The 19,654-nt window shown below is 39.3% G+C and overlaps 1 protein-coding gene across 10 annotated transcripts; it reads right to left on the minus strand.

The window, feature by feature from the left end:
- Nucleotides 1–4,000: 4,000 nt before the first annotated feature.
- Nucleotides 4,001–19,418, minus strand: LOC138019670 (tripartite motif-containing 55-like). 10 transcript variants are annotated; one of them, XM_068866529.1, is made up of 6 exons: nucleotides 19,266–19,357; nucleotides 18,914–19,094; nucleotides 11,760–11,832; nucleotides 8,687–9,949; nucleotides 7,462–7,662; nucleotides 4,001–6,329 (listed from the first exon to the last, which is right to left on the minus strand). In XM_068866529.1, exons 5-6 carry the CDS (start codon nucleotides 7,648–7,650, stop codon nucleotides 4,851–4,853), a joined length of 1,668 nt encoding a protein of 555 aa, XP_068722630.1. In that variant the 5' UTR covers nucleotides 7,651–7,662; nucleotides 8,687–9,949; nucleotides 11,760–11,832; nucleotides 18,914–19,094; nucleotides 19,266–19,357; the 3' UTR covers nucleotides 4,001–4,850. The 10 variants fall into 10 exon arrangements, with proteins under 10 accessions (XP_068722630.1, XP_068722629.1, XP_068722633.1 ...); XM_068866528.1 differs by lacking the exon at nucleotides 19,266–19,357 and having other exon boundaries at nucleotides 18,914–19,259; XM_068866532.1 differs by lacking the exons at nucleotides 11,760–11,832; nucleotides 18,914–19,094 and having other exon boundaries at nucleotides 8,687–8,861; nucleotides 19,266–19,397.
- Between the last annotated feature and the right edge of the window lie 236 nt (nucleotides 19,419–19,654).

The following is a 19,654-nucleotide window of genomic DNA, read 5'->3' on the forward strand; positions in this document are numbered from 1 at the left end:
ATGTATTGTTCGATGACCGAGATCAGACAGGAAACACACTGGATTGTAAACACAACTGGATGGTTTAATCTGCCATCATGGAAAACATACAACACGAAGCCTCTTTGCACGGAAACGAGGCATGGTACCACAGGGTACTCAACACTACAGTAAACAGTAGACTCTATCCGTTGCAACCACTAACAGAATTCGATGGCACGAGGAAAGAAAATGTTAAAAAAAGATAACTTCTTACGGTGAGAATTTTTTCATTTCATCATATTTTGTAGATAGTAAGTAAAGTAAGTGATTCATGATTAAAAAAATAGGGGTCACCGATGATCTGAACGAGTAAAATCGATGTGATTTTGCAAAGCTCTTGGAAAAGTTCGTTTGTCACGCTTTTGCGTGACCTGTCGGGCAAGGACTGGAACCCAAGAGAGGCTTGATCGTTGAAGAGATGAAAGGTTTTTACCGAAAAAAAAACCTTTCTCGAGCATAGCAACGAAGTTTTAAACAGGGGTCATCTTCATTTGGTTGGTGTTTTGTATAATATCTCTCCATTGCCGTCATGCTCATCCTCTGGAGTGTGTTTTTTGTGAAATTCAATCGCTGATTGTTTCCACGCAGGTCCGCACTATTCAAGCAGACGAGGACGAAAATACTGCTCAATTTTCACGAAAGTAAAGGAAAAGAACTTTAAAAACATGCATTCACTTTGAACTTAAGTTCGTAGGGTAATAAAAACATTAAAAAGAAACAGCCCCATTAAATTTACGCAACGGTTCGTCCTCGAGTTTTCCAACCTTTCAGCCACTAGTCTACTCGATAAGCTACCTTTTCCAGAGCTTTTCCATCCTCCCGCTCACTTCTCTTTGAAGTTTCATGATGATTCGGAAATAAATGTGCCATTCTTCTGCCGTTCTGTAATTTTTTCCTCGGCGTTTTTGTCGCCATGTTATTTTGACTGATGCTTGAAAAACTGGTATGAAAGTCAAGTAGACTAGTGCACGACTGATCAAAACCTCGCGAATATCAGTCATGCAGTAGTCTACTTGACTTTCATAAATATTTTAAATCAATTTTCACTGATCACGATCTTCTCTGATCCAACGCTGTGCAAGACTTATCGTCCACGGTTTTTGCAAAGGTTTTAAAACCTCAACTTCACTAATGCTCGAAATAATGCGTGACATATTACAGTCGCGTTACCTGCGCAGTAACGTTGTGCACAAACAATTAGCGCGAACGTCCTTAACTAGCCAAGGGCATCTTTTTAAGCGCATTTTGATTAAATATATATTGAATGCATATTGAATGCCTTAAAACTATTTTTAATTTTCAGACTTGGAATTAGAAGGAGGAAGTACGAAGTGTTTGGGCTGTGCTTTTCTTTAACTTGAAGTCCGAGTTTCCTTGTTAATTTAGCTACTTGCTTCTTTTGTTATGAAAGATCGGCATCTCGCCGCCATACAAATGAATTGTCGATGACAAAAAAACGGACACTTTTGAAAACCGTCACTTTTGCACAGCTATTATAATATCAGAGTTAACTGGAGAGAGTGTAGTGTAACGTGAAGTGCTAGATTTCTATCCCATATGAACCATGTGAGCGTTAGCCCTACTGATGGAACTGGGTCCACACAAGGACAGAGAAAAACTCTGACCAGGGTGGGAAATGAATATCAAGTAAGGCACGGCATTCATGGAAAACAGGCGATACTTGATTGAATAATTATAATACTCTATTTGGCAAAGCCCAGTAAATGTATTTAAGATTTTTAACGTTTTTATATTTCATGCGTGATGAATCTGTACAACCGTGTATAAATAAATGTTAAAGGGGCAGTGTCATGGATGTAAGTAAAAATCTGGAAAGCAAAGGAGACCTGTTTACCGATGGAAAAAGAAAATTAATGGCCAACGATTCTTCAAAACGGCTGTTTTAGCTCGCAGAACTGAACCATTCTTAAGTGTTTTAGTTATGCGCCGAGCCAAGATTAAAATGAATGCATTTAATAACTGAGTGTGGCTCATTTTTACTTTTAAAATTTTATCAGTTTTTATCCCACTGCGGTGATCCGGAGGCAATGTAAGAATCAAACGGTCACTGAAAATTGACATCGTAGTTTTATGGTGGAAATAAAAGGGATATTACCCATAACACTACCCCTTTAACTATGACAGATCCTTCTTGGGTATCTTGCATAGTTTCACAAAGTAACACTATAGCAACGAAAAACCCTTTCAAGCCTCCTTGTGCCATTAATTTAAGTGCATGAACTTCGTTTACAACGGCTCATTTTTTGAGATGATTTTCTTGTATTTTACGAATTCACTCAAGGCTTTTCTGAATCTTTTTTCGAAGTAACTTTTAACGGTAGATGTTTACTTACCGGTTTGCATTTGAAAAAGACTTGCGCAAGAGCTAACTGTCGAAACTTCCCACAGGATGTTGAGAGTTGCTAGGCCGACCGCCCAAGTGAACCACAAAAAAGCAGTTTTCATCACTACAATCGTTTTCTACTGATCAAGCAAGCTCCCCTGGCCACTTCCAACGGAGGTACTCCTTCTTTGTGGCTTATATCTTTTTATAAAATAATTAGGATAGTACGCGCACCCTCATTGGTCAATAGCTGTGTTTAGAAGAGAGTATGTAAACGCGGTTGTGACATCTCACAAATTTTGATTGGTAATGTATTGTCAGATTGATTGGTTGGTAGGAAATATGAGCGTGTGTCAAGAACATCTGTTTCAATCAAAAAGTGAAAAAACCAGCATTTTCCTTCATTTGTTGAATTACCTTTGAGAAATATTTTATAAATGCAATAGAAAACTTTTTTCCTGTGTTTGCATAGCCTGATGTAAACACGAGAGGGGTAACTACAGTGACTTTGAAAGAGTCAATTGCGTATGTGGAAACTGCTTGCAATGGCATATCTTTCTTATTCTTATGAATTTACTGTAATGATCACAAACAAGGAATTTCGTCAATAGAACGCATAGGGCTAATGCTCCCATATGTTATTTTTCAGTCAATTGTCAAAACTATTTGTTATGAAACAGATTTTGCCCTGGCACCTCTCCTGATTACATGCATCTCAGGAGCTTCAATTCCTGTTATTTTTTTCTCCACCTTACTCCTTTTCTATTTCAGCTGGACAAGGTCTAATGGAGATTCAGGATATACAAGACCCGTGTTTTGAATCCTGCCAGACACTACTAGCCATAGCTGATGAATTCTCTAAGAGAGAACTAACCATGGCGTATTTTGAACAGCAAGAGAGTTTTTTTTAAAGACAGCTACAGCACGAATTCACGACTTAAAAGAGAAGGCTAAACGCCTACAAATTTCGGATAATGACCTTGAGGGTAATGATGAAAAAACAAAATTCTATACTGGGTTACCAAAGTTTCTCATGATCATACATGTATTCAACTTATAGTGGCACCAAAAGTACAATGATTAAAAACAATGCTTGAAGTCAGTTTCAGGAGTTCTTGTTGGTGCTAATGAGAATTAAGTTTAATTTGCAATTCCAGGCTTTAGCCTTCAGATTTGGTGTTTCGCACTCAACAGCCACCATATAGTTTTCTATCGATGGATAACAGTTTTGAGTGGGCGGCTCGAATTTCTTATTAAGTGGCCAGAATGGAAGGAGCTAATAAAGATAATGCCTCTAGTTTTCCAAAAAAGACGTTGGTAAGAAGATGGCAGTATTAATAGATAGATTATAGAGCGCCCTTCAAGCTTGATTGCCAGAGCAATGACGTGGTGGAACTATAAGCACCACAAGTCTGGGAGTCCGAGGCGAACCAGGGGTTATAATTAAGTCTGGGAGTCCAAGACGAAGCAGGGGTTTAGGTCTGGGTGTCCCAGGCGGAGCAGGGGGTTAAGTCTGGGAGTCCCTGGGGAAGCAGGGTGTTCTGGGAGTCCAAGGCGGCATTTTGTTTTCCATTATTTCATTTCTTTCTTTTCTTAGACAATATTTCCCACAATCCCCCGGTAAATATTTCACACTTTCAACTGAAAAATAGCCTGTTCCAGGCTTATTCATCGAATATTAAACGTTTTCGATTTTGACAAATGTTTGCCATGTTTGCTGTTTCCTGTAACTTTTTCAAAATGTCGTAAAATTGTATTAGAATGATGAAGCGGCGCAATTCAAGCGAAAAAAAACGAGAACGTCAAAACAAGCTAGAACTGCTAGTGCTTGGTGTGTCCGGATCGGCTCAGAAATCTTCACCCTCGATTTCAAAGAACGTTTTGGCCGCAGCATCGAACTGACAGAGGCCAGACAAAATGACAGAGTTTGTTTCGAAGTCTCAAGATAATTCTACACTTGCCCATTGGGTTCAGTCAATCTTGTGGAGTGCTGGTTATTTATTTGTGAAATGTGGTCGATAGTCGATGAAACAAACTGATATTATCAAATTACTCAAGTTAGAGTTTTAGGCTCATTGAAAAGTTGCTTGCGTCGATGTCGAGCCATTAGTGGAATAATGGTCGGGGGTTCGTATCCCCGGCCGGACCGACACTCAGGGCCTTTAAATAACTGAGGAGGAAGTGCTGCCTTTGTAACTACATCTGAAAATGGTTAGAGTTTCTAGTCTGCTCGGATAAGGACGATAAGGCGGAGGTCCCGTCTCACGGCCCTTGTTCATTAACTCTGTGGGACGTTAAAGACACACAGTATTCGAAAAGAGTAGCTATATAGGGCACAGAGTTCCCGGTGTTGTGGTCTGACCTTCCCAGCATGTGGTCGGCTTGGCAGGATTAGCTTGAAGGGTTTCTGCGTGAATGACACCACACTTGTGTATAACAGCCAGAAGTCAGGTTACATAGCAAAGTGCTGGAGCCTCACTCAAACTCAAAATTGCACTTCAAAGTATGAAAGAAGAAAAGCGTCGGGACTGAGGTGAGGTCTGACGGGGGCATCAATGTCCCTCCAAATATCCGACTCCTTTGTTCGCTCGTTGTATATGGTAAACTGCCTTTTGAACAAGTCGAGGAAGCAAACGAACACATCATAGCGTTGAAGAGACGTTATGGAGCTTGCAGTACAGTTACCGGCGGAGATGTGCTGTGCATTCTGCCAGTACCACGCACCATCGCTAAAAGGATGCGTTACTCCAATCTGAATGTCTTTGTGAGAATAATCCCGGGGTTCGCTAGGTCTGGCTTCTCTAGGTCTCAACATCCTTACTGCCCATGAATGTTGGCCGTCTTCAAACACACAATTGCTCAAGTACGTGTAACTTCGGACACCAGTAAAAAGGTGAAAAATATTAGGCAAGAAGACCCACGTTTTAAGATAAAACGGGGGAAGGACTTCCCAAATAACTGGACTACAGAGAGCTTCACCTCCAAAGAGCTTCTCGTTAAATATGGAAATCTTGTGGTCACCACTGACGCCAGGTCTCCAACCGAAACCGCGAGATCCATTTCCTTTATCCTCCAGCGAGAAAGGCACGGGCGTATCTTTATTCGGTGCTAAGATAGTCACTTTGAAATCGTCCAACACATTTTGCCGGTGGGATGCTTCATCACTGTTAACGGTAAGGATAAATTCACGCCATTGCCACACTCTTCCAGTGTAAATAACTCCCGGTTCGCCCCCAGCCATGCTTAAACAATACTCGCTTTGCGCCTTTATTTTTCCTATTCCTTGCATTTTTTCTTCCCCGAGCGACTTCCTGTCTAGCTCGTACACGACATTTTCACAAGGATGGAAATCTCCCACGAGGGAATGCAGGTCGGTTAAATTTCTTGCAATTTCTTTCTTAGAGCGCAGAAACTTAACCTTGTCCTCGCAGTCCACTGATTGTTGGGCAACTTCTACGCTACTTAAGGATTTGGCAAGAGATTCTTTCCGGTCATGCAATTTACTTAACTGGAGCTTACATTTTGCATGCACTTCTTCTTTCAAGCGTTGCCTCTCACGCTCCATAACCGCAGTGTGTTTATTGATGGTGGCATCAATCAAGGTGTCGATCTCTCGACTTACAGCAGCATCATTCTCTCTTACTTTGTTCTCTTCCGCTTCTATAGAAAAAACTTCAGCCCTGAGAGCAGATACCTTCGATTTCGCATCTTTCATCAACTTAACGATCTCTCTTTTCTTACCAGGAAACACGTCTTTGATAGATGTGTACGAGTGGTCACGATGATCGATCACCAGGCAGGCATGACAAATGGGCTCGTCGCATGCCTCACAATAAAGCTCCATCAATTCGTCGTTGTGCTTATCGCAAGAAGGGCTCGCGTTATCAGTATTGGTTGATGACAGTCTTAAGAGGTCGTTGATCAGCAAGTTGGTCGGAAGACCTGCAACACCAGTCCATCCAAGCTGGTGAAACACAAGAAACTGTTTGTTAGAGACTGGAATCATTTTCAATTTTTCCCCTAAAGCGCGATAATATTTCTTTCCGAATACAAGTCCATGGACTTTCTAACGGTTAGCTGTCTTTTGTTTTGACTTATGGGGCTGAGAGAGGTTGAGTATAGACATAAGGAGGCAGCGTGGCTGAGTGGTTTGGGCGTTGGACTTGAGATCCTGAGGTCCCGTTTTCGAGTCCCACTCCAACCACTAAGTGGAGTTCTTTCTCGGTGGCCTCGAGTTCAGCTCCTCGGCCACGCTATAACCAACTGGTCTTCCTCCTGCTAGTTGGGATTCTGAAACCTGTTTTGTTTGATTTGCGATATTTGTTTCCATTATTGTTTGGGAAAGGATACTAATTATGTTTTTAGTTAAATGGTGGTAGTCAAAGATTTTAATGCGTCTACTTAGCGACTTCGTCTGAATTGGGCACTCTAAGCAAAGAGGGGTACTGTAAAAATTCCGTCGTGTGCTAGGCATGGTGCATGCTGGGTACCTGGATGACGTTTCAAGATGGCGCAGATTTGGAACAAACTCAAGTTCTCGATTTCTTGTGCTTGGGGAAGACAAAAGTATTATAATATAACTTTCTCAGTGTTTAAAAAGTCTTCTCTCGTTAAGGCACAGAAAGTGGATTCATAATTTATACTGAAAATTTAGTGGCTCAAGTTTTCATGTATCTAACATGTGTTTGAGTCTACATCCAACGATTAGCCTTCGGCCCACAACCTTTATTTCATTCAAACTTTACTCCCCGCTCCAATCCGCTCCCTTTCTCCTCACAAGAGTGAGGGTATGGACTTGCCTTTCCTTAAAAGAACTTTTCAACCTACTGACTTTGCAACCTCGTTTCCAGGCTCTCCATTGTCCTCATCGACAAGAGACCCTGGGAACGAGGTTGCTGATTTTGTCAAACGGTTTGGGGATGGCATAAGCCAGATTATCGAACCTGATAACAAAAAAAGAACAACTTGTAGGATTCTTTTCTCTGAAACACGCCTGAATAAGGAGTAGAACACCCTAATTGAACTTATGCAACCATCCTTATGGCAATATGTTAAATTAATGAAGCTGAAAAGAGATACTGAGTAATATATCTTACCTTTATTTTCTGTCTGCACTCAGGGCATGTCACCTTTTGAGTATGGCCAACTATGACAACGATTTTTTCCAGGCACCTTTTGCAATAGGAATGTTGGCATTTTAACATTCTTGGATCATCGTATGTGTCCAAACAAACTGCACACTCAAGGTTTTTCGCTAATCTTTCCATTAGCATGGAAACAGCCATTTTCGTTCACCTCTGCGTTGAAAAGAAATATAAATTCCTTTGATGTAACCACTTAACATTTACTCTCCTCTCGCAAATTTGCTAATTGTTTTCAACCTTGCTGCGTATAAATTCCTAAATATAGATTTTTCTTGCTTATCTCTGGTCGGCTGGAATTTATGGGCGGCCGTCACCGCCAAAAATACGAAGTATGTCAAAGGAATATAGCAATGCCAATTGGTTCATTGGCGCAGTGCAGAAGAGACTAAATGAGTTAGAAATGATGCAGCCTAAATACAAGTACTCGTGTTGCCTTTCGTCAAATGGTTCACTCAAAAAGTAAACGAACTAGGAAGATATTAAATTGTCTAGTCATTTCTGTTAAAACGGAAGGGACTAACTAAAACCGTTCTATGGAAATAAAGATCGGTTCATCTTCCAAACACGAACTGGTATAGTGTGTCACCAAACGTTCCGGTGTGATGTTAATAAATAGCTTATCTTAACTTGACGTGGTTCAGTCCATCGATGTTCAGTGTAATATGAATCGCTTTAACGACAGGTCAATTGATTTAGTGTAATTACAAACAGGAGTACCCAACCACCATTTTTGACAAAATTGTTCATATAATGTTGTAACCACTATTAGAATGTTTCTACGTCAATCTTCGTTAATATTTAACTTTCCTGGGAAAAAAATACCCGCTCTTCACTGCCAGCGAGCAAGAGTTTCAGGAAATAAAACTCTCAGCCAGCCATCGTGTGAGACAGCTTTTAACCAGCCAGCATATTTTAAAATGCGAAACGACACATACTGCCAGCCAGCGCATAAGGGACTTTGGAGTTTGCCAGCGAGCGTTGGCGTACGTTATGAGCCAGCCAGCAAGGTTTCAACACATAATTGTCGAAGGTACTATAAACATCAATAGTAATATATAATTCAATAATAAATGAAAATTAATAATAATAAATATTAATAATATTAATAATAATAACAACAATAATAGTAATAATAATAATAATAATAATAATAATAATAATAATAAGCTGTACTCACAGTTTCTTGAAATAGAGGTCCTCGCTAAAATGTGAACTTCGGAAGTAGTTGCAAGTTCTATCAAGATGACACGTAAACAAATAACAACGCAATGAACACAGAGTCAAATGTTAGTATAGTTCTTTTTCCCCTTGGTGGTGCACTGTAACAATTCGGCATTTAAGTGAAATGCGACCTGCAAAGTCAATGCATTAATCTTGCTGTTTCAATCAACTGGAAACCATTCCCTCAAAAGTTTCACACCAGAACTGGTGCAAAGTTTCACAGCAAAAGCCATGGTCGTATTTGGTTAGACAATCACCGCAAAAGTTTCACACCAGAACTGGTGCAAAGTTTCACAGCAAAACCCATGGTCATAGTTGGTCAGACAATCACCACAAAAGTTTCACACCAGAACTGGTGCAAAGTTTCACAGCAAAAGCCATGGTCGTAGATTAGACAATCACCGCAAAAGTTTCACACCAGAACTGGTGCAAAGTTTCACAGCAAAAGCCGTGGTCGTATGTGGTCAGACGATCACCGCAAAAGTTTCACACCAGAACTGGTGCAAAGTTTCACAGCAAAAGCCATGGTCGTATGTGGTCAGACAATCACCGCAAAAGTTTCACACCAGAACTGGTGCAAAGTTTCACAGCAAAACCCATGGTCATAGTTGGTCAGACAATCACCGCAAAAGTTTCACACCAGAACTGGTGCAAAGTTTCACAGCAAAAGCCATGGTCGTATTTGGTTAGACAATCACCGCAAAAGTTTCACACCAGAACTGGTGCAAAGTTTCACAGCAAAACCCATGGTCATAGTTGGTCAGACAATCACCGCAAAAGTTTCACACCAGAACTGGTGCAAAGTTTCACAGCAAAAGCCATGGTCGTATTTGGTTAGACAATCACCGCAAAAGTTTCACACCAGAACTGGTGCAAAGTTTCACAGCAAAAGCCATGGTCGTAGTTGGTTAGACAATCACCGCAAAAGTTTCACACCAGAACTGGTGCAAAGCTTAAGATCAGGGAAAAGTTTACCGCGACTTTCTTATTACAGATTTATTAGATTTGACTTCAACAGTTTCAAGTTAAGCTTTAATTGCAATGGCACCAAATAAAACTCGACCGTTTGACTTTAACACCACACGGTGACACCAATCAGCAAAATGTAGATTTCATGAGTCAAAAGTGATGTGTTCATTGCTTCGTACAAACGTAATCCGGTAGTGTTATTGCAAAGACTGGTTGAGGCATCTTAAAGTTCTGCCAAGATATTTGAAACCTGTAGAATGGAACGTATGAAAATAGTCAGATTTTTCAATAAGGACCACAAGGGCCTAGTATTGAATTGCGCTGTCATAAACTGTTTTCTTTTTAACACAGAGAATTAAAAAGGAACTCTCAAAATTTGTCAAGCAACCTCTCCCATAAACATCTTTTCCTACGTCTCGCAAAAAAGGTTTTGTTTAGTTTAAAATCACATTGCAGGCAAAGAACCTTAATTTTAAATCAGTTCTAAGTAAGGTTTTCACACGTTCTCTTTTTCCTAATTCGCTTTGGTATTTTTGTTTATAAGCTTGAAACAGAGGTCGATCAAGGAAATAAAACAAGGTCACTGGGTTGAAATTCAAGACATAATGACCCAGTGATGACCTACTTTAGACGCAACAATGCATTTATTCAATAAACAGGAAATAAATGGGTTATTGTATTCAACACCTACGCGACCTTTACTGCCAGCGCACGTGATTCCCAACGAACAGTGTACCACGCCGACAGAAAATGGAGGATTGTATTCGGATGAAACTGAATGAGAAATTCCCGGGGGAACGTGTCAGATGAGAGTTCGTTAACCTGATATTTGCAACTTTCTTTGCCTTGTTATTCACACACATGTTTTGTCTATTCAGAAAGTGATTACACTGCTCATGAAAAGTTCTTAATAAAAGCTGACACCATTCCTTTTCAGCCCTTTGTGTTTGTTATTAGCTCAGTGTAGTTTCCCATATCTGCACTATTCCCCTTTTGTAACGCAAGCGTAAACAATAAGGAAATTTAAAATAAAAAGAGCCTGTCTATACTCGCGGACAAACTTTGAATTGTCTTGGCAAAACGCAAACCGAAATTAGCCCCCTGACAATTTTTATTACCTAAGCCTACATACACACTAGAGACAAATTGTACTTTGCACTATTGGTCAATGAGGGATCATCATCATAAGCGTAAAAAAATTATTACTTGATTGGCAACAAATGATTGACAAGAAAAACACTTCAATGTTTATATAGTCGACTTTATTCAGTTTTCACCTGGGGAAAATCTTGGTAGGCAGTCCCTCTGAAAAATTTCCACGAAATAATATAATTTTAGCGTACAGATGCTTAGGTACATGCAAATGGAAAAGACGCTGCAAAAAGTTAATACGTCTTTAAAAAAAGGAAAGCCAGAGATCGAAATTTACCGTCAAATACAATTCACGGCACAGACCTCAGTAAGCGTTGAAATGCCACATTTCAAGGCGAAACGTTGCTCTAACCTAAAGTAACAGTGAAAATGGACTCTCGATTTTGATGGGAAATTGGGTCTAGTGCGCTTAAGAAGAACAAACATAAAATTCTCTTACCGAATGCGATCTTCAAAGATTAAAAAGATATCTGGCCATAAGCTCAACGCCTTCGAAATGACCGCAATTGAACGACGTTTCCCGCCGCCCAAAGAAGCCGCGATCTACAGGATCTAAAGGGAGAGTGTGTTTAAACAAATCTTAGTTTTGAATTTCTTCCCCTAAAACAACGTAACAATGTTTTTAGCTTCTCGTCCCCTATGAAGCAAAACCTTACACTAAATGAGATATGTGCAGTATTAAAATTGTGACCATTGTCACCATTGTCAAATAGTTCCAACGGAAAATTCCAGCTTGGCCAATTACAACCACTTGAAATGAGATTTGAATGTGTTCTGCTAATGTTGTGCATTATTCAACGGAAAGACTATGCGTGTTCTATCGGTAGAGAAATGTTTTGAAAAAAACATTTTCCAGAGGCGTTTCCTAAACTGACTAGATCAGAAAAAAAACGTAACATTTTACTTACCTTAACTTTTGGCTGACTTCACAGAATCGACCAGTTGCCTGTAGCCGCTAACTAGACAAAAAAACCTAACAATCTAACGAAACAAGCAGGAGGTTTCTTCCAAGCTACAATAAGATAAATGTAAACCGAAAGCGAAACCGAGCAAACAATACGAAACCGCCAGCGGTGCTGTGCGCTCAAATGTGTGTTGAAACTATTTCACAGGGATTCACAGCATGAGATAAGCCTTGCTTTATTGCATAACTTAAAAATGACACACCCCAGTCAATAATTAGGAAAAAAGATATTGTACTGGCAAAATTGGCGCGAGATCGCGTTTCACCTTTCTCGCGTGGCTTGATTTTCACACTCAATTAATTGCATGTTTCGCTCGCTCTACTATCCCTGGAAAATGAGGAACTATTCAACGGTGCGAAGATAGATATATTTTTTTATAGTACGGTTACCACGAGAAAAACAAACTCTACAAACTAGAGATTTTTTTATCTAGCCAGGCCCCGCGTTGCAACATAATTTCCCAGCAAGCGTGGTGATTATAAAGACTTTCCAGCAAGTTAAGTAGCGAATGTTCAATTTCCCAGCCAGCGCAATTCTGCCCTGTAGAGCGGGTATTTTGCTGAGCGGCTCCGTTGGGTACTCCTTTTACAAATGCTTTATCGAAACAACAAATGACTCATATGGTATGTATATAAATCTACCTAACATGAAGTGGTTTATGCAAAGGACAAATGGTTTACCTTGATGTGAAATGAATTAAAGAAAAAAAAACACAAGTGGTTCAAAGTATCGGCAAATGATTCAATGTAATCTGAAACGGTTTAACAAACGGACGATTGATTTAGCGTAATCACAAATGGCCCACAGTCCACTAAGAAACGAATCGACCTAATATGAAATGGTTTTTCCTAATGCGAAATGAAGTAGAGAAAAGACAAATGGTTTGGGGCGACCACAAACGATTTAACCCTTTGCGTGACATAAAACACTTCGCCGAACCGCCAAAAATACCAATGTGAAATGGAACAGCCAAATGTCAAATGGAACAGCCAAGTCTAAAATGGAACAGTCCAAACGCAAGTGGGTCACGGTATCGGCAAATGATTCAATGTAATCTGACACGGTTTAACAAATTGACGTTTGATTTAGCGTAATCATAAGCGGCGCAGCGAAACAACAAATGGTCTGAAAGGAACTCAAATGCTACAGTCCACTAAAGAAACGGATCGAACTAAATATGAAATGGTTTATGCAAAGGGAAAACGGTTTTCCCTGATGCGAAATGAAGTAGAGAAAAGACAAATGGTTTGGGGCGACCACAAACGATTTAACCCTTTGCGTGACATACAACACTTCGCCGAACCGCCAAAAATACCAATGTGAAATGGAACAGCCAAATGTCGAATGGAACAGCCAAGTCTGAAATGGCACAGTCCATGTGGGGTCTGACGTCAAGATCGGACATCAACTACTTAAAATTTGGCGCGAAAGCAGCTTGTTTACAACCGGGATTTCACCTGCCCTTTGTACATTTCGGTAAGTTTGCTTCTGCTGATTTTCTGTTAAAATTATTTATTGCCTTCATTACAGAGTTTCGTCGTCATGCCAAAGAAAGCATTAGTAAATTAATATTAACAGGAGCTCATGAGCTCCAGATATCAACTGTAGTTAGGATTGAAATGTTTACACACGCAATTGCAAATGCATCATCGTCTTAGCCGTATCTTTTCTGAAGAGCTAGGAACAGTGGCCTGTTCCTTGTCTGCCAAACAAACAAATGTCCTGCTAAAGGTCGTCTCTGTTGAAAAGGAAAGTATTTTATAATTCACACCGGGAATTGATCATAATGAGAGTGACTACCGAGCACCGCTTCTTAATGACTAATAGCGATGGTAAAAAAAGAAATTCTAAGTGAAGGGCGAAAGGAACATAAGAAATATTTTGGTAGGAGCTCGAGTTCGTTGCCAGCCAACACAAAGAAAATTAACGATTTAAAAAAGACATCAAAGTAAACAAGTTAATTGAACTTGTTATCCTTTAATTTGTCGTCCCAAAAAGGCCTTCCATTCCTGAACAAAATTTGGAATATATATTCACAGGCTCCCCAAGCTGAAAATAGGTGGTGTATGCGACAGCTTGTGTATATAGAGAATTGTATGGGAAAATCACCGATCGTAAAAAAAAGTGTAAATAACTATCTCATTTGAAATAAAGTTTTCCTACCTCAAATGTGTGACCAACTTGTCTCTTTTGCCGAGTTTCGAGCCATTCTGACGCCGTTTAGTGAAGTCATCCGGAAGGCCGTTACTGAAATAATAGGAAGGCCGGTAACTCCATCCATCGTCGGCCAGACCTCACTCCACAAATCGTTTTCTCCTCAACAGGAAAAGTCCCGAATCGCAATAAAAACAACAGTTCCATAAAGCCCAATAAATTTCACTCCAAATAAGTGTGTTTCGGCTGCCGAAAGACTCGTGACGAACGAAAACTTTGCCTTAAAATTCACCTCTTCGGCTTTCCTCAGAGGCTTGTGACCGGGCAGTCAACAACGGAAACTCGCAAGATGGTTTCAGCCTCAACTCTGATTGGTCCATTTGAATTTGACCACGCGCTGGCAACACGACCGTTGTTGACTTGTGACCAGGCAGTCAACAACAACTTTATTTCAAATGAGATAGTTATTTACACAATTTTTTTACGATCGGTGATTTTCCCATACAATTCTCTATATACACAAGCTGTCGCATACACGACGTATTTTCAGCTTGGGAAGCCTGTGATATATTTAACAATTATTCTACGAGAGCGCGCTGGATATGAAATGATATATATAACCAACGAGGCGCGTAGCGCCAAGTTGGTTATGATCATTTCATATCCAGCAAGCCCGAGTAGAATAATTGTTTTATTAAAAACCCCAACATCACAACTCTTTTATGTTGAATTTATTTGGCCATTTTTTCTCGGAGCCGCAAAACTGTGTATTTGCTGCTGTGTTCATTGACCATATTTGGTAGTGCATGTATATGAGCTGATAACCTGTGTCCGGCGAGCCAATGAAAATGCTGGAAATGTGATATCCGTAGTTCAGTTTTTAATAAAATGACTTATTCCTGAACGTGAATAACACATAATTCTTTATTATACATTTAAGTTAGTTTTCGAAGTCATCAGCGGTGGAAGTAATAATGGCAGCAGTAGCTCGTACACAGGTTTCTTGTTATTATTCGTGCGTTTATTTTTTATTATTTATTTTTGTTTTGTTTACTTTGATGTCTTTTTTAAATCGTTATTTTTCTTTTGTGTTGGCTGGCAACGAACTCGAGCTCCTACCAAAATAGTTCTTATGTTCCTTTCGCCCTTCACTTAGAATTTCTTTTTTTACCATCGCTATTAGTCATTAAGAAGCGGTGCTCGGTAGTCACTCTCATTATGATCAATTCCCGGTGTAAATTATAAAATACTTTCCTTTTCAACAGAGACGACCTTTAGCAGGACATTTGTTTGTTTGGCAGACAAGGAACAGGCCACTGTTCCTAGCTCTTCAGAAAAGATACGGCTAAGACGATGATGCATTTGCAATTGCGTGAGTAAACATTTCAATCCTAACTACAGTTGATATCTGGAGCTCATGAGCTCCTGTTAATATTAATTTAACAATGCTTCCTTTGGCATGACGACGAAACTCTGTAATGAAGGCAATAAATAATTTTAACAGAAAATCAGCAGAAGCAAACTTACCGAAATGTACAAAGGGCAGGTGAAATCCCGATTGTAAACAAGCTGCTTTCGCGCCAAATTTTAAGTAGTTGATGTCCGATCTTGACGTCAGACCCCACATGGACTGTGCCATTTCAGACTTGGCTGTTCCATTTTGGCGGTTCGGCGAAGTGTTGTACATGTATGTCACGCAAAGGGTTAAATCGTTTGTGGTCGCCCCAAACCATCTTTTCTCTACTTCTTTTCGCATCAGGGAAAACCGTTTCCCTTTGCATAAACCATTTCATATTTAGTTCGATCCGTTTCTTTAGTGGACTGTAGCATTTGAGTTCCTTTCAGACCATTTGTTGTTTCGCTGCGCCGCTTATGATTACGCTAAATCAAACGTCAATTTGTTAAACCGTGTCAGATTACATTGAATCATTTGCCGATACCGTGACCCACTTGCGTTTGGACTGTTCCATTTTAGACTTGGCTGTTCCATTTGACATTTGGCTGTTCCATTTCACATTGGTATTTTTGGCGGTTCGGCGAAGTGTTTTATGTCACGCAAAGGGTTAAATCGTTTGTGGTCGCCCCAAACCATTTGTCTTTTCTCTACTTCATTTCGCATTAGGGAAAACCATTTCATATTAGGTCGATTCGTTTCTTAGTGGACTGTGGGCCATTTGTGATTACGCTAAATCAATCGTCCGTTTGTTAAACCGTTTCAGATTACATTGAATCATTTGCCGATACTTTGAACCACTTGTGTTCTTTTCTTTAATTCATTTCACATCAAGGTAAACCATTTGTCCTTTGCATAAACCACTTCATGTTTGGTGGATTTATATACATACCATATGAGTCATTTGTTGTTTCGATAAAGCATTTGTAATATACTAAATCAAATGACCTTTCGTTAAAGCGATTCATATTACACTGAACATCGATGGACTGAACCACGTCAAGTTAAGATAAGCCATTTATTAACATCACACCGGACCGTTTGGTGACACACTATACCAGTTCGTGTTTGGAAGATGAAATTTCCATAGAACGGTTTTAGTTAGTCCCTTCCGTTTTAACAGAAATGACTAGACAATTTAATATCTTCCTAGTTCGTTTACTTTTTGAGTGAACCATTTGACAAAAGGCAACACGAGTACTTGTCTTAAGGCTGCATCATTTCTAACTCATTTAGTCTCTTCTGCACTGCGCCAATGAACCAATTGACATTGCTATATTCCTTTGACATACTTCGTATTTTTGGCGGTGACGGTCGCCCATAGGAATTGCGTGACGATGTTGTTGCACACACGTCACACTTACTCCGCCGCCATTGTTCCTTCTTCTTGTCCATGATCATTATCATCATCATCATCATCATCATCATCATCATCATCATCATCATCATTATTATTATTATTATTATTATTATTATTATTATTATTATTATTATTCCTTATAGACTCGGGCAGGATATTCGGCTTGGTTTATAGACCTTGGGAGCGGGTTACAACAACTCACCACGGATCCCAGGTCTCTCTTGTTTTACAACAACTGGTGGAATGGGAAAGGTTGCTTGAACTACCAGAGCAGACGAGCAGAGTTGATTGCTATCAACAAAGGAGAGGACTAGGCCAAAACAATATCTTGGATACGACCAAGAACCTCTTTTGCACTTCTGAGATCCGCATTAATCTGTCTCAGAGGAACTCTAAGATCCACTGTAAGGAAATCATGGGATTTTCGCAATACTGATATAGAAATTGAGAACACTGAAGGAGCTATTTATTGACGTTTTTTTTAAAGGGACATTTAGGGATCCATACGCTTTAAATTATTTTGTCTGTTTACGTCTTCTTTTTTTTTTTACGCATTCTTAATTAATTATAAATAGGTTTCTTTAAGCATTATCTGATATATGTATTTGAAAGATATTGTAATTTTTATATATTGACCTTTCGTAAATAGTGTTGAATTATTAAAGACATTTTTGAAATAAAATTATTATTATTATTATTATTATTATTATTATTATTATTATTATTATTATTTGATCTCTGCAGGATGCAGTTTTATGCATATTTATTTATTTATTACTTTTTTTATTATTATTACTACCATTTCTTTTTTTGTCAGGGTTTTTTCCCTTTTAAATTGAAATTTTCTTCCTCCATGTTTTTGTTAATTCTAAAACACTGTATAGTACTGCCTGTAAGAGCTATTTGATCACATCTGAGCCACAAGGAATGAAATCGTTATTGACACAGTGACTGTATTCTTATGAATTACAATTATTTTCAATGTTGTATAGTGCTTCCAATTTTCACTTTTTAATATTTCCGTAAATTATGTACAAATAAATAAATATAAATAAATATTTCTAGTAGCAGTAGCAGTAGCAGTAGCAGTAGCAGCAGCAGCAGCAGCAGCAGCAGCAGTAGCAGTAGCAGTAGCAGTAGCAGTAGTAGTAGTAGTAGTAGTAGTAGTAGTAGTAGTAGTAGTAGTAGTAGTAGTAGTAGTAGTAGTAGTAGTAGTAGTAGTAGTAGTAGTAGTAGTAGTAGTAGTAGTAGTAGTAGTAGTAGTAGTAGTAGTAGTAGTAGTAGTAGTAGTAGTAGTAGTAGTAGTAGTAGTAGTAGTAGTAGTAGTAGTAGTAGTAGTAGTAGTAGTAGTAGTAGTAGTAGTAGTAGTAGTAGTAGTAGTAGTAGTAGTAGTAGTAGTAGTAGTAGTAGTAGTAGTAGTAGTAGTAGTAGTAGTAGTAGTAGTAGTAGTAGTATTCCCATTCTTTCATTGTTTTCAATTCAATGTGCATCAGCCTCAGGGCCAAAATGTTGTCTTTCAACAGAATTTCAACGTTGCTATATGTGCATATTTTGAGAATTGTGAGCCAGGAAACATTGTTTCCCCTTGAAAAGCTCTCAAGTATGACGGCAATTTTGACAAAAAAGTTCAGCATTAAAGGGAATGGTGCCTGTGTATCTGTATAAACTTCTTGTGTCTTGTACCTCTAAGCAATGGAAAACATGGATGTAGACGTTACTCGAAGTGATGTATTTTCAATTCACCTTTAAAGTGACGTTAATTGTATGCAAACTTAGACTGACTGCAAGATTGGTTTTGTAAACAAGTTTAACAATGTACGATCGCGACCAACTACCGTAATGTTATTCCGATTCTTTTTCCCTCACTAATTAGATAGTATCAAAATCTTGCAGACTGTACATCTTGAGGTCCGGGCATTGCTTGCATTGCCCTATTGGTCACGGGTGATAACGAATTGAATCGTGAAAATGTAAAGCAGCAATCTTAATTAATTAACTAGTTTACCGCAGGCAACCTACATAGTTTGTAAATGAGCTGAAATGAGTGCGTGAAATTTAGAGTTTGCCGCTTAATCGGCTTTGTAACTATTTATAGATCGCAGTGACATTTCTGGGGTGCTGTACACATACCTGTCTACGAAAATATGTCAGCTTGCATAATAAAAACATTTATCACGGCGACGACTGTCAGCGATTCTATATCTTATGCGCTATCGTTGCGCTGATCGTCGGAATTGAAATCTGCCCAAATTTCCCGACGCAACGTTACAACATATCGGTCCAGTTTGTTCAGTTTGTTAATAGCGTGTCCCTAGTGAAATACAATAACGTAATTGAATCGCTGTCGTCATCATAATTACAAAACAGAGGATAGACATTCAAAGCCATATTTATATGCTTAAACTAACTCAGTTCAGTATCAGACCGTACGAAAAAACAAGTCCTATAAAGGAATCAAATTGCATCAGGTTTTTCTCTTTACCTTGCTTGTTTCTTGTTCACAAAGGCAACCAAGTTTTGACCTACAATGAAAATCCACTGAAAAGCCGTGAACGTGCGAGCTACTGGTAAAGACCCAACAACCAAAACATCATACGAACTCTACACTCGTCGGTGAGAGAGGCTCCGATGTCCTGAAACAGCGGTGATATTGATCACGTGAGGGCAATGGGTCATGGCGTTTGCACTAATGACGTCATGAAATTATACATCCTCCAAGTGACTCAGACAAACAAAAGTCACGAAGGAATCGCCTCAATCTTCAGGGGCACCCAACGTCAATTTTCGGAAAATATCTCTTCGGAAGACGATTTGAGATCTAGAATTTTCGGAACATTTGTTGTAAAATTCAGTCTTGCTTGCCTGCCTCTC

This window comes from Montipora capricornis, chromosome 10 (genome assembly GCF_036669925.1).
Source record: "Montipora capricornis isolate CH-2021 chromosome 10, ASM3666992v2, whole genome shotgun sequence".
Lineage (NCBI taxonomy): Eukaryota > Metazoa > Cnidaria > Anthozoa > Scleractinia > Acroporidae > Montipora > Montipora capricornis.